Here is a 14,021-nt window from a genome sequence, read left to right as displayed (position 1 = left end):
TAACCCAATCAACCTCTGCAAGCTCCTGTCTCATACCATCAACATTCGCCTTGCCCCAATTTACAACTTGAACCTGTGGACAAGTTCTGTCCCTTTCCGTTACTAATGTGTGACACCATTTGTGACTGCCACTGGTCACAAAGTGCTCCCCCACCTCAGTCACCTGTCCCACCCGATCTCATTACTAATGAAGCAGCCAGCTGTGAATCACTTCACCACTCTCAGGTCCCGCTGCAGCAGGTGATTTTTTTTGGGCGCCGTCACTGGGGTTTCGCCATCTGGCCGTAGAGGGCGCAGCGGGCGGAAACCAGGTCGGGCGGAAGGCGGCGTATCTCGGCTCAGGTCGCCGCAGCTGTGCGGCGCCATCTAAGTGGGAAGAGCAGTGGCGCAGGTAATGTCGGCGCAGCTCTGGGCCTGTCAGCCAGGCAGCAGCATAGGCTGCTGGTGCTGGTGGTGGTGGTTGGTGGGGGCCTCGGTCGGTGGAAGGCGGGCGCTGGGTTTGGGGAGCTTCGGGCCCTGGGCGTCGGTGGCGCGCCGGCGGATGAGCTCGCCAGGACGCACCCCCTCCCCCGCCCCCCCGGCCTCTGACAGACGCCCCGTCCCTTCAGGCTCGGCTTCCTGCCCAGCCCGTCGCCGCAGTTGGTGAAGGAGGGGAGGAGGTTTGTGTTAACTCGCTCCATCTCCGTCAGTCTCTGTGGCACCGCCCGTCATTCAGGGCAGCAACATGGTCGGTCGCGCCTCTGAACCTCAACTCGTTTATGTGGGTCTTGTAGGAAGTTCACGGATCTCCGAGGACCCAAGGGCGACAGGCTTTCTCGCCGTCTAACTGGGAGGCAGTGTTTGTTTCTGACAGTAGTCTTTAAACTTGAAATTGGATTGGTGTTTGAGAACTGGGGAATGAGATTGACAGGGTTGGCCCACTGGCCTTGTATTAATTTTATGGACTGAATGACTGGTTCCTGCCTTCTGAGGCAGTGCTTTGTTTTCCTCTTTCCCCCCCCCCCCCCGCCCAGTAATTTATATTTAACATCAGAAATAACGTGTCCCCGTAAAGATGTGAGCCCGACTGTGTAAATGTAAAGAATAATTTTGTGTTTGTTAGAATACTGTACAACTGAAGTAAACACCAGAGAGATTATTGTAAGTAGTACATGGGAATCTGATGTCACTTTATAGAATCAAGTAATTGTGGGTCACAAATAATTGGTATCTGTATCAAAATAAGTTATGAAGGAAGAGAAGTGGCATTAACATGGATGACCAATGTTACATTTTCAGTACTCAGCAGACCCAAGTAACATAATTTATCTGTCCCTGGATAGTGAGGAAGGGAGCTAAAGGCTATTTCAATATCATTGCTTAGAATGTTATTTTGCATCTTTTGACTAATGGATGCTTTTAAAGGTGTGGTTAAAATATCCAAGTGTTTTGAAGAACTTATTGAACATCTTAAGCTTGTAGCTGTTGTAATGCTGAGACAAAGGTAGTGGACATGGCCACCAGCTTTAGGCTTCAGTATTTGGAAGAGGCATCTAAATTGATCAGGAGTGAAAATATGCTGCATGGGTAGACAGTAAAGTGGGCATAAAACATACAGACTAAATACACTTCCAAGCAAAGAGAATGATCCATTTTATTGTCAACTGGAGATGCGAGTTAGTTATACACACCAACTTTTAACCTTGATTGTAAATTATTGATTATGAACTTTATAAATATCAAATGTAGGCAGTTAAATTTTAGATGTGCATAACTCTGAAGTACAGCTAATTTTGCACATTGGTATTCAATACACATGAATGCTAACAAATCATGGAAACAATTGCGTGAGTCCATAATCTGACAAAACAAGAGTAACCAGCTGGGAAGAATGGAAGGTTACTAATAGAGTTCTCTTGGGTGGGAACCTTTTTAAAAACAATAGGATTTTGACATAACTGGATAATGCTCACTAACTGCAAGGTATCTCAGTGTTATCGAATGTCACTTTCAAACAAACTGTTGTAGTTTTTAAAGTTTTTTTTGTAAATATTTGATCTTGCAATGCAAAATCTGAACTTCCAGGGATAATGTAAACAGAGAATGATATAGTATAAAAAGAGGCCTTTTGGCCAGCTCTTCGGAATATCTGTCTCATTGATTGCATTGTTCTGCAAACTTTTTAACAGTGTACTTAGTCCCTTTTTGAAAATTTCTATATAATCCCTTGCATTATTTTTGGAGTGAATTTCAGTTCAGAATTGGAAATTTTTTTGATTTTAAAAGAAAAATTCTTGCATTATTTCTGTTTTTTGTCATTTATTTAAATCTTGCCCTCTGGTTACTGATGACTACTGACACTTCTGCCACAGGAAATAGTTTCTACATGCTCTTTAATCTTAGATTAAGCAAACAATCTAGCTTCTCCAGTTGTTCTACATAAACAAAGTCCCTGTTGTCATTCAAGTAAATTTCTTCTGCACTTTATCCTAGGCCTTGAAACCTTTACTAAAGTATGACACTCAGCTGAGGTGTTTTGGTCGATTCTGGTCTAACTACTATCTCATAAAGATTTAGCTTTTATACTCTGCACCTCTTAAGGATAACCTTTCTCTTTAATAGCCTTCCCAACATTTCCTGCCTTCTTCAAAGATATTTTGAGCTTGTATCCCCATCTGTTTTTGCACCCCTATTAAAGCTGTACTGCTTAATTTAGCTTCTGACCAAAATGTATCACGCTACACTTCTCTATGTTAACTTTTATCTGCCACACAATTCCCCATCACATCAGTTGGACTGACTGGCCTGTATTTTTCTTAAAAGGATTACACCTGAAATCTTCCTGTCGTCTTGTTCCACCCCACATCAAAATAGGATTCAAAGATTGTTCTAGCATTTACCTAGGATGCATCCCACTCAGACTAGGTATTTTGTTTCCCCACCCACTTTGAATATGGGCAATCTTTTAAATATTTGTTTTGCTGTTTACTGTATCAGCAGTATCTTTCTCTAGTGAAGACACATGCAAGGTGTATTTATACCTCAACTTTGCTCTCTACGTGCTAGAAATTTTTGCCTCATTACTCTTTGACTACTCTCTCACTTTGTTTATTTTTATGTCAGCATTAATTTTTAGTCCCTGTAGCCCTCTTATTCCCTGTTTCAGATCACTTCTGTACTTTCTGTAAGCAAGGTGGTTCTCTGCTGTGGTATGAATGTGCCTTTGTCAGTCAGCCTGACATTTTTCCTTCATTTTATTGACTTGTGTGCTGTCTTTGAACAGTATTCCTTTCTCCCATGTGGAAGTTTTCTTGAAATCTAGGAACATTAATAAATCATTTCACCCCTCAAGCTTGTCATTGAGATCATAGGTGATCTGTGACATCTCCAGATATTTACACTTACTCTGTGCCCAGTAGTAGTTAACAAATGGTTAACAAATTTCACATGTAAAGCTAATAATTTAACATTAATTTGTTCATGGTGTGTAGATGAGTTCACAGGCAATACCAGCATTTGTTGCCTGTCCCTAATTGACCCTGAACTGAAGAGGCAGTTAATGGTGAACCACTTTAGTTGGTCTGGAACCATTTGTGGGCCAGACCAGGGAATCCCATCTCTGGATATTGGCTCCTTGTTGAGCAGTTAGGAAACTGAATTGTTTTAATAATTGGACTAATCTATGGTAAATTAAGTTCAATGTGACTAAGTGCAAGATGCTACATATTTCAAAGATGCATTGGAGGTGCATGTATTTCAAGGGTATAATATGACTTGTTAAGAACAAAGTTGAAGAAGGAGAATAGGATTAAATGGATGTAAATAGGACTTTGTACTAAAAAAAACAGCACCAAATCTGGAATCTCTTATTTCAGTCAGTCTGTAAGCCTCTACTAATCTTTGTGCTGTTCAGTAATGTAGGCACACAGGCTAAAATCAAACCACTTCTGCTACAGGTATGCAAAGTGAGTGTAACTAATGAGAGGTCTGTTTAAAATCTACAGATAGAAACGTGACTTCATAATCAGGAGCAAATGCACAGCTTTGGTTTTTGGTGTTTGACTGATGCATGTCTTCATTTACTGCAGTCCTGTTCTTTTTCTACACTCATCCTTCAGTTAGGAACCACTTTTATTGTTGCCAAACTATGATGATTGGGCTTTTTCTTAATCCTTCCCCTACCTTACCTGCTAAGATGTAATGGCGATAATACCCTCTTCCACTAAATGCAGGATGTAGGTAATACTTGAAGCATTAGCACCTATAATAGTGTTAGCTGATGCTTACAAACACTGCATGTAAACATAATGAATGCAGACTTTGATTGGGTGAACTAATGAAAAGTAGTGGTATTGTTGATGGTGAGCAGGGTACTCAGGCTACAGAATATTACTGATCAGCTGGTAAGATGGGCAGTGGCAGATGGAATTTGATCCTATTAAGTGTGAAGTGATGCATTTTTGGGGTGGGGATCCAATAAGGATAGGACATGCACCATGAATAATAGGGCCTGAGGGAGTTTTGAGGAGCAATGATTTTCATGTCCAAAGATTTGTTAAGGTGGCAGCATGGGTAGATAGGAGGTAGTGAAGAAGGCACAGGGGATACTTGCCTTCATTAGCTGGTGCATGGAGTACCAGAGCAGAGAGATCTTGGTACAACTTCATAAAACATTGATTAAGACAGTGCTTGAATGTTGTTTGCAGTTCTGGTTGCCTCACTAAAAGAAAGACTTGATTGCAACGAAGATGGTGCTGGGATTTGCCAAGATGTTGCCTCGGATGGAATGTTTCAGTTATGAAGAGAGACTGCATAGGCTGGCTTTGTTTTCCTGGAGCTGGAGAATGTGATAGAAGAATACAAAATTATGAGGTGTAGATGGGGTGGATAGTATATAGCTTTTTTCTCCCCATGGCAGTGGTATCTAAAACCAAATAGGTTTGAGGCAGGGGTAAAGGTTTAGAGGGGATCCGAGGAAGTATTTTTTACTCAGTGGATGATTGCAATCTGAAACACAATCTGGAGGCAGATACTCTCATAACATTTAAGCAGCTCCTGGACTAGTTCTTGAAGTGCCAAGGCTTGACAGGCTATGGCACAAGTGCTGGTGAATGGGATTAGTATTGATAGGTACTTGGCATAGATGTGGAGGGCAGAAGGGCTTATTTCTCTGTTGCATGACTGTTGTTGTATGACAGCTTTGCTTGTAAAGGTCAGAACTCGGATAAATTGAACACACTGTCATTTTGTATAAACTGTCTGGAAAAACAATGTCAAGCCACTCCACTTTCTCCCAGTAGGCTGAAGATTTGATTCGCAGCCTGTGATGATTTAAACCATGTGCAAATGTCTTTGGGACATGTTTTTAGATGCACATTTGTTTTTGTGGTATACAAAGAGGCAACATTTCTATTTTGGAATGAACATTTCTGGTGGGATTTTACAATTTCAATATCTGATGGTGTCATTTGAATCTCCTGTATTTTAACCAAAATTGGCTTGCTGCAATAGTGTGATTAAATTCCTTTTTTGTTGTTTGGCTTTGCACAAAAATTGCATTATTTTGGATTGAAATGGTGTAGTTCCAGGAAGTAGTTGGCACAGTAAATGGAGTCCTAGTAATTAATGTGTATATCTTCTCTCTAGCTTGCAATCTTTGGAGGAATCCAAGGCAGTGACCATGGCACTGGGGACAGCGTGGAAACAAATGTCTTGGCTTTACTACCAGTACCTGTTGGTTACAGCACTATATATGCTCGAGCCATGGGAAAGGACCATATTCAGTATCCTTCTAAAATGTGTTTGTCATTGTGTTTCAGTCAACCAATACATGAGAATTCTACTAAGTGACAATTTGTAAGGTTTAGAAACAGGAAGCAAATTGTACAAAATGCTTTGTCAACAATAAATGTGCATGTCCTTGAAAATCCAAGGCTTTTTTGCTTTCAGTGGACTAAAGAGCAAAAATTACAGTAGTAGCATTTAAAGTCATCAACCCTGATCTAAATAAAAGTTGCTCACTCAATATCACACCAATGTAAGGAGAGTTTGGTGCATTTAGTATCCAGTTGGATAACGTCCTGTTTCAGCTTAACAAAGAGCCACATTATTGCTGATTATTCTTTGTTGTAGACAATATCATGGACTTTATCTGAAAGTGCAGCTGCGATTGCATAACATTTTTTAATATTACCTAAAATGGAGTTTGTGATTATTGTGATTAATGCATTATTGTGGTTCATATAAAAATAATCTCTTTAAAGGCGTCCTATTACCAAATTGTCTTTTTTTTAAACTGGTGCGTGTTCCAATTTAACATAGCTAAAACCGACACACTGATCCTTTTTATCTTTTATTCCTTAAATCCTCTGAAAATGCTATAACCAGTAATATCAGCCTGAAGTTTCTGCTAAAGAGGAAATAGTTTCATGCTTTTTATGCTGTGTAACTTTGAGAGTCCCATGGAAGCGGAAGCTGAAGTTCAAATTCCCACACAGTTGTTTGCTGGAAATTTCCCTCTGCATCTGCTGTTGGATTCTTCCTGAAGTTTTGTGGTGGAGCACAAACATCCGCAAATTTGCACTTGCATTGAAGTCTGCCCACTATTCTTGTGCCTGGCACAACAGTGAGCTCATTCTCTTGAAAGGAAGAGATGAAATACTAATTTACTTTGTACTTCCGGTGCTTTTGTTTTAATGTGTTTAATTTTAATAATGGTTTTGAATATTTGAATGTTGGAGACAGTCAAGTGTTCCAGCACTGTCAGCTTTGGCAGGCCATTCAGGCTTTGTGACAGGGCTTAACTAAATATTACAATTGGTCAGGAATGCCAGTTGGTGGGATCCTGTGCTACTGAAGGTTTTGCCAATCAACTTGGAGCCCACTTCTTGTTCCGTATACTGACTGCTTACAAAAGAGACAGAATGAAGATTTGAGTACAAAATGTTTAAGTTTCTGGCAGTATTTTTCAAATTTTAATGAGGGTGATATGCTAATAACAGTCAGACTAGTTACTGTTGATAAAGTCCATTACACACTTATTTAAGTAACATTGTGCAATAGTAAATTTTGGGTTGTTTTTTTCCTCCTCTAGTTTCCAAGGTATGTATGAATATTTAGATATAAAAAGGGTCAGTGTGTTGGTTTTAGCTATGTTAAATCAGAACACGCACCAGTTTAAAAAAAGACAATTTGGTAATAGGACGCCTTTAAAGAGATTATTTTTATATGAACCACAATAATGCATTACAAGTAACCATCACAAACAAACTCCATTTTAGGTAATATTAAAAAGTGTTATGCAATCGCAGCTGCACTTTCAGATAAAGTCCATGATATTGTCTACAACAAAGAATAATCAGCAATAATGTGGCTCTTTGTTAAGCTGAAACAGGAATTTATCCAACTGGATATAAAACGCTGATAATTGTTGAACTGTACTAGTCTTCAGAAGAGTAAATGCAGCACTGGGTGGAATGGAGTTGAAGAGAGAATGAGAAGGTAAGGGCAATATATTGAATAATTTCAGACTTTTTAAAATAAGATGTCTGTGAACTCATTTGGTTCACTAATAGTTTCTAGGAAGGGAAATCTGTTTTCCTTGCCCAGTCTGGTCGAGGTGTGGTGCCAGACATTTAATTGCCTTTGAAATGGTTGAGGAAACCATTCATAGAACAGTACAGCACAGGAGTAGGCCCTACGGCCCACGATGTTGTGCCAGACTAATTAAACTAGTAATTAAAAGCCTAACTAAACTAGTCCCTTCTGCGTACACGTCATGTCCCTCCAATTTCTGCATGTTCATGTGCCTATTTAAGAGCCTCTTAAACACCTCTATCGTATTTCTCTTCACTCCCATCCCTGGCAGTGCATTCCAGTCACCCACCACTGTGTTTAAAACAAAACTTGCCCCTTACATCTGCTTTGAACTTGCCCCCTCTCACCTTAAACGCATGTCCTCTAGTATTAGACATTTCGACCTTGGGAGAAAGATACTGGCTAGCTACTCTATGCCCTTCATAATCTTAACCTTCTATCAGGTCTCCCCTCAGCCTCTGCCTCTCCTGAGAAAACAACCCAAATTTGTCCAACTTCTCACAGAAGATGCCCTCTAATCCAGCATCCTGGTAAACCTCTTCTACACCCTGTCCAAAGCCTCCACATCCTTCATATAATGGGGTGACCAGAATTGAATTCAATACTCCATATGCTCAGAATTTTATAAACTTGCAACGTAATTTCCTGACTCTTGAACTCAATACCTCGACTAATAAAGGCAAGCATGTCATATGCCTCCTTTACCACCCTATCAACTTGTATGGCCATTTTCAGGGAGCTACGGACTTGGACCCCAAGATCCCTCTGTACATGAAATTCATTTCTAGCAATAAATCCGACTACTGGCATTCCATGCCGAAAAGGTAATACTTTTAAAAGTTAGCCATGAAAGAAGTAACTTGCAGAGTTGTAGACTGACAGCCATATTTTGTGAGTTCGAGCCCCATCCCAAAGGATCACACAAATCTAGTTTTGCAGTCAAGTGCTGGACTGAGGGTGTGCTGTGGATGATGTTTTTCTGATGGGATATTAAAACGAGGCTCCACCTGGTTGCTAAGGTTGATGTAATACACCCCACAGCACTGTATTTGGTGTCCTGACCCCAGTGTTTATCTTTCTAACTGTTAGATGAAAAACAAATTATCTGGTCATCGTTGCACAGTTCTTTGTGGGAAGTGCACGTATTGACTGCTGCCAATCTTGTACTACAACAGTAACTACACTTCAAAATTAATGGCTTGAATGTGGTTTGGGACATGTAGTGATCACAAGATCACAAGACAAGGGAGCAGAAGCAGGCCATTCGGCCCATCGAGTCTGCTCCAAGGAAAAGGGAAACAGAAATGGGGTGGGGGAAAAAAAACTATTCTAATCCCATTTTCCAGCCTTATCCCCATACCCCTTGATACCCTGACTATTTAGATATCTGTCTATCTCCTCCTTGAACACCCCCACTGATCTGGCCTCCACTGCTGTGCGTGGCAAGGAGTTCCACAATTTCACCACCCTCTGGGTAAAGAAATTTCTCCTCATCTCTGTCTTGAAACTGTACCCTCTAATTCTAAGATTGTGCCCTCTGGTTCTGGACTCGCCCACCAAGGGAAACAGCCTAGCCACATCTACTCTATCCTTACCTGTCAACATTTTAAATGTCGCGACGAGGTCCCCTCTCATCCTTCTGTACTCCAGTGAGTACAGTCCAAGAGCCGACAAACGCTCATCAAATGTAGTGTAATGTAAATCATTCATTTTTTTCCTTCCATGTACGAGTTTGCTTGTGTTCCAGGCAAGCATGACTGTCACTTTCTACTCAACAAAGTCTATGCCTTGGGAAGGAGCAGTTAGTATAGAAGCAAAATTTTTTTTGACTATTTATGATTAGAGTAGTGCAGAACTGGTATTGTCACTTATCCTTTAGTAAGGAAAGGGTGTCATTTCATTATATTAAGTATTGTACATGAAGTTTTATACAAATGTATGTTACTGATGTCCCCTTTGAATTGTTAATATTTTGAGGCTGATGCTCTTGCATTGTTTTGCTGACTTGAGATTGTTTTCCATCATTTTCACATGCCACAGGAGATTCATGAGCTGGTTTATTTGATGAGTGCCAGGTTGCATCCAACTTTTAAGTTTTCTGCTATATTTTTATTTTATAATGTGAGGTGAGTTTGAAGAAATGGTGTAGTTTCTCCCCCTAGTACTTCATTGTAGTTGAGCCCAAGAAGTTTGCATCTGCTCAGTGATATCATTTAAATTAGTTGTAAATGAACTTTGGATCATCCTGTATCTCTTTGAAACTAACCAAATCAAACTGCAACTCAAAATTCAGTTTGCTGTTGATGTAGCCTTTTCAATCATTCGCTGATCAAACATGTTCCCAGGGTTGTTTACAGCTGAAGATAATCAATACTTTGAAGAAATAAAATGCTAATTTGGTCCATTTGCACTAAGGTAGCATCAGAAGGGCATTGAATGATTGTCATTTGCCTGCTGTTTAGCATTGTTTTGACCTGCAGAGGCTAATTACCAAGCTAATATGCTACAGTTCCCTCTAATACTTCTGTCCATGCTCCCGCCAAACTTTAAAACATGTAGTCACAAATTGAACAACTTCCAAAATGTTTGGATAGTGTTTTTAAAATACAGATTAGTTCATCTGCTTGATTCAGTCTTGGAAACCAAGCATGGCAGAAAAGTGTTTTTGAGTTTTATAGGAGAATGCTAATCACAGTTAATATTGTTGATATACAGTGAATTCCACTGAGGACTATGTGAACTCGAGCAAGGAAAAGTTCAAAATATTTGCATTCTTCTCATCCCCCACCCTCCCCTTCAGTAATTCTCACCAGAGAAATTGAATTCTTTGCAGGTTGTTGGATGTATACATATTCTTGGTAAGAACTGTAACATGTAGTATGAGTTCTGCCTCTTAGTTAAGTGTTGTTCACCAATCAAAATATTTGGTTAGAAACTCCTGTTATGTTTAATTGTCTTTCTAAACGCCAATATAGAAGAACTTGAGACCAGTACCATCTTTAATGTTTGTATATCCATTTCTGGTCATGTGTGATGCTTTTATTGAAATCTATTCCTTAACATTACTACTTAGACTCCCTATTGATATCTATTGTTGGGATGGCTGTGTACACAGGTTATGTGTTCATGCCTCAGCACATTATGGCAATATTGCACTACTTTGAGATTGTTCAATGACTGCCTTAAGCCTGGACCAAGGACCAGAAGTACACAAAGGAGAAGGAAGATCTCTAGTAACTGTTTGCACCTCGGTTATCACTAAGAATGTTGTTGAAGATCAACTTGAATGGATTACAAAACTAGAAGCTTGCAGAGTGGCAGACCAAAATAGAATGGAGTGTATTTCATGGTTTTGTATTTATTGTTTTAATATACATTCTTTCAACGTAACGAGCTGCCCTTGTTAATCTAGTTATTGTATTTACTGATAACAGTACTTGCCTTTTTTTACAGTGTGCATATTGCACTGTGAATGCATTATTGTATCTTTATATAAATGTCATTATTGTAGAATGTTCCATATGTAATTCAACTATATCTAGGACCTTAATGATCAAATATTTGGTAAAATGCCACATTTGATAATATACCAAGGTATGAGAACTTAAATTTTTAACTTTTCTGAATTTTTGGCACCTAGTTGGAATTTCATGAGATGCATATTTTGAAGTATCATTTTTTAATACCATTTAAAAATGCCCACCTGTAAAGACTTGTATAGATGTCATATTTTTGGTGTCCTAAATTAAATATAAAATTCCTATGATGACTTTCCCTTGTTTTGGTTTATTTGGTATTGAGGTTGGCCAGTGTGCTTAGTATTGCTTGGCCTTTAAGTGAGAATGTATGTCTCTTGTGTTACTGCTTGTGACAATATTCATCATGGGTAAGATGGAGTGCAACACGACTCAACTTGCTATTTTAACTCCTAGTAAAGAACCCATTGCAAATTTTCTTCTAGCACTGCTATTGTTAACTTCCAAAGGACATGGATGATGTATTTTGCAAACAGATATTAACTGCATATGTGAGTTTGTCATATAAACAAACCAGTTTTTGGGTTGAAGGTTTGCCAAAGGCTTATCAGCAGCAACATGTAGAGCAACAATGCTGCTTGTTCCTTTGATGCCAGTGCAGTCAATAGCAAGATGAGCATTCCTTTGTTTTTCTGTTTTGCAATGTGTGTTCCTAGGGTTGATCACAAGACTGTTGCCAATGAACTTGTTTGATACCATGCTGCATATTTTAGTCTTAGTAGGTGCCATGTACTCCCAAATGCAGTGCTTTTCTGCTTTCCTGTTTATCAGCTTGGAAAGACCTACTTCCAGTGCTGAGAAGTGGTCTTATGGTGCCGACAGCTGGGTAAATCAATGAGGTAAATTACTGAGATTGATCAGTTGGAATGCAGACATTTAAAGATAGAAACTTTCCTGAAAATTCCCAGATTTGTTTGAATGACCAGACATCTATGGATGTGGATAATCAATGTGGACAATACTTTCTACCAAAGATTCTACAAACTAAATTTGAACCTGTTCAAAAGGAAGTTGGTAATCAACAAAGATGAATATGAAGCTAAAGTTACAGATCATTACTCTGGCTTTATTGTTGATTTGTGCCTTATACTGTAGAATTCACTATAGTTGGTGCAGTATCTTGCTGTTTGGAGGAAATTTACCCAGGCTTTAAACATTAAGATGAGATCTTTATTAGTCACGTACATCGAAACACACAGTGAAAAGCATCTATTTTGCGTAGAGTGTTCTGGGGGCAGCCCACAAGTGCCAACATAGCATGCCCACAACTTCCTAACCCATATGTCTTTGGAATGTGGGAGGAAACTGGAGCACCCAGAGGAAACCCATGCAGACACGGGAAGAACGTACAAACTCCTTTACAGGCGGTGGCTGGAATTGAACCCAGGTCGCTGGCGCTGTCATAGCATTACACTACACTACTGTGCCTGCCCTGCATTAATTTTCTTGGTCGGGGATTAATCTGTTGATCTATTTTGTAGACTCTTTAGAAGCTAATTCTGTAGGAGTCCTTGGTAGTAATTATTAATCACTGCCTGCAAGGTAACCTGGCAGATCTAGTCATCTGATCATTCCAATTGTAATGTTGATTTTGCTATTCAATTTGGGAATGAGGGGTAATTGTAGCCAAATGCTGGAAGGAAATGGTGTGAGGGAGTAAGATTTGGGTCACAAGGAAAGGTTGAATGGAAAAGGAAAGGAACTGCAGGATGACTAAGGATTAGTACTTTGGGATATGGATATTGCTAGCAAGGGTAGTGTTTATTGCCATCCTTAATTGTCTTTGAAGATTATGATGAACCATCTTTTTGAATTGATGCAGTCCTTCATGAAGGTACTTCTATCATGATGGGGAGCTGTGTGGTAGTGGGAGGAGGAGGAGGAGGAGTAGTAACTTGCAGGTATTTCCATGATATTGTAAAATAGGGAAAACAGTGCTGTGAAGGAATTGGATAGTATTACCCTTTCACTAACTATTTAAAATGAGCAGAGATGACGGTTTTAAATGTTGCCTTCTGACTGGTTGCATGTAAAATCCACTTGCATTTCATTCCATTAATTTGAGATGACAATTGGGTGATCCACTCTGTTGGTTTGCTGCCTGTGTGACAAATTTCAAAGTTTTTTTTCCCAACACTTCCTCCCCACCCCCCTCCAACTCCAATAAATCCACTGTTGTTCCATTGCCAAAGTTAGTAACGCCCTAAAATCTCAAGCTTGAGGTCTCATGCAGCAGCGGCATTACATTTGTGAAGTAGTAGAATTCTACTGAACTCTTGACACACTCGGAATACATGAACATATGGCTATGTATTAAATAGGTTACAACAAATATCTGTTGAAGGAAGAATTGGTACTTTGATGTGAAATCTAATGTACATTACCTCCATATTTGTAATCTTACAGTAAGTTGGTGCCTGTATTATTCATTGATCACAAAATCCATGGATGAAAAATCCCTCAAGTTCCAGATCGTCTCATCCTGTTGATGTGCAAGCATGATTGAACTACAAACAGTCAATTTCTGGTATTTACATGCAGTGACAAAAAGCCTCAGACCTAAAGGCCCTAATTTGTAGCATTATATCAATTTTCTTGTAAACTACAAATGTAACTTAGAAAAAAAATTTGATGTGCAGCTGAACAACAGTCCTGTAATTCTATATTTGCAGTAAGTCCACCTAATTGTAGCTAAAGAACGAGACATACTTTCTTTGTCATCTTTTTTAGATTTTTATTAATATAGCAATCCTATTTTTTTCTGATGTTCCAAAAGGCTCTAATTTTGAACAGGACATATCAATTTGTATTCATAAGAGATACTAAAGCTTGCTTGATAGTCAGGTTTTTATTAAATATTTTTATTCATATGCAAGCTGAACTAATCACATATATTTGAATGATTTCTCT

At 39.3% G+C, this 14,021-nt stretch overlaps 1 protein-coding gene across 3 annotated transcripts; it reads left to right on the top strand.

The window, feature by feature from the left end:
- Positions 1-226: 226 nt before the first annotated feature.
- Positions 227-11,344, top strand: sptssa (serine palmitoyltransferase, small subunit A). 3 transcript variants are annotated; one of them, XM_052020159.1, is made up of 3 exons: positions 227-391; positions 5,626-5,762; positions 10,649-11,344. In XM_052020159.1, the coding sequence occupies exons 2-3, from the start codon at positions 5,660-5,662 to the stop codon at positions 10,750-10,752; spliced, it is 207 nt and encodes a 68-aa protein (XP_051876119.1). In that variant the 5' UTR covers positions 227-391; positions 5,626-5,659; the 3' UTR covers positions 10,753-11,344. The 3 variants fall into 3 exon arrangements, with proteins under 3 accessions (XP_051876119.1, XP_051876129.1, XP_051876138.1); XM_052020169.1 differs by lacking the exon at positions 227-391 and adding an exon at positions 428-659; XM_052020178.1 differs by lacking the exon at positions 227-391 and adding an exon at positions 1,120-1,140.
- The last annotated feature ends 2,677 nt before the right edge of the window (positions 11,345-14,021 follow it).

The sequence above is a fragment of the Pristis pectinata genome, chromosome 1, assembly GCF_009764475.1.
Source record: "Pristis pectinata isolate sPriPec2 chromosome 1, sPriPec2.1.pri, whole genome shotgun sequence".
NCBI classification, from domain to species: Eukaryota; Metazoa; Chordata; class Chondrichthyes; order Rhinopristiformes; family Pristidae; genus Pristis; species Pristis pectinata.
This window is presented reverse-complemented; position numbering and strand designations above follow the sequence as displayed.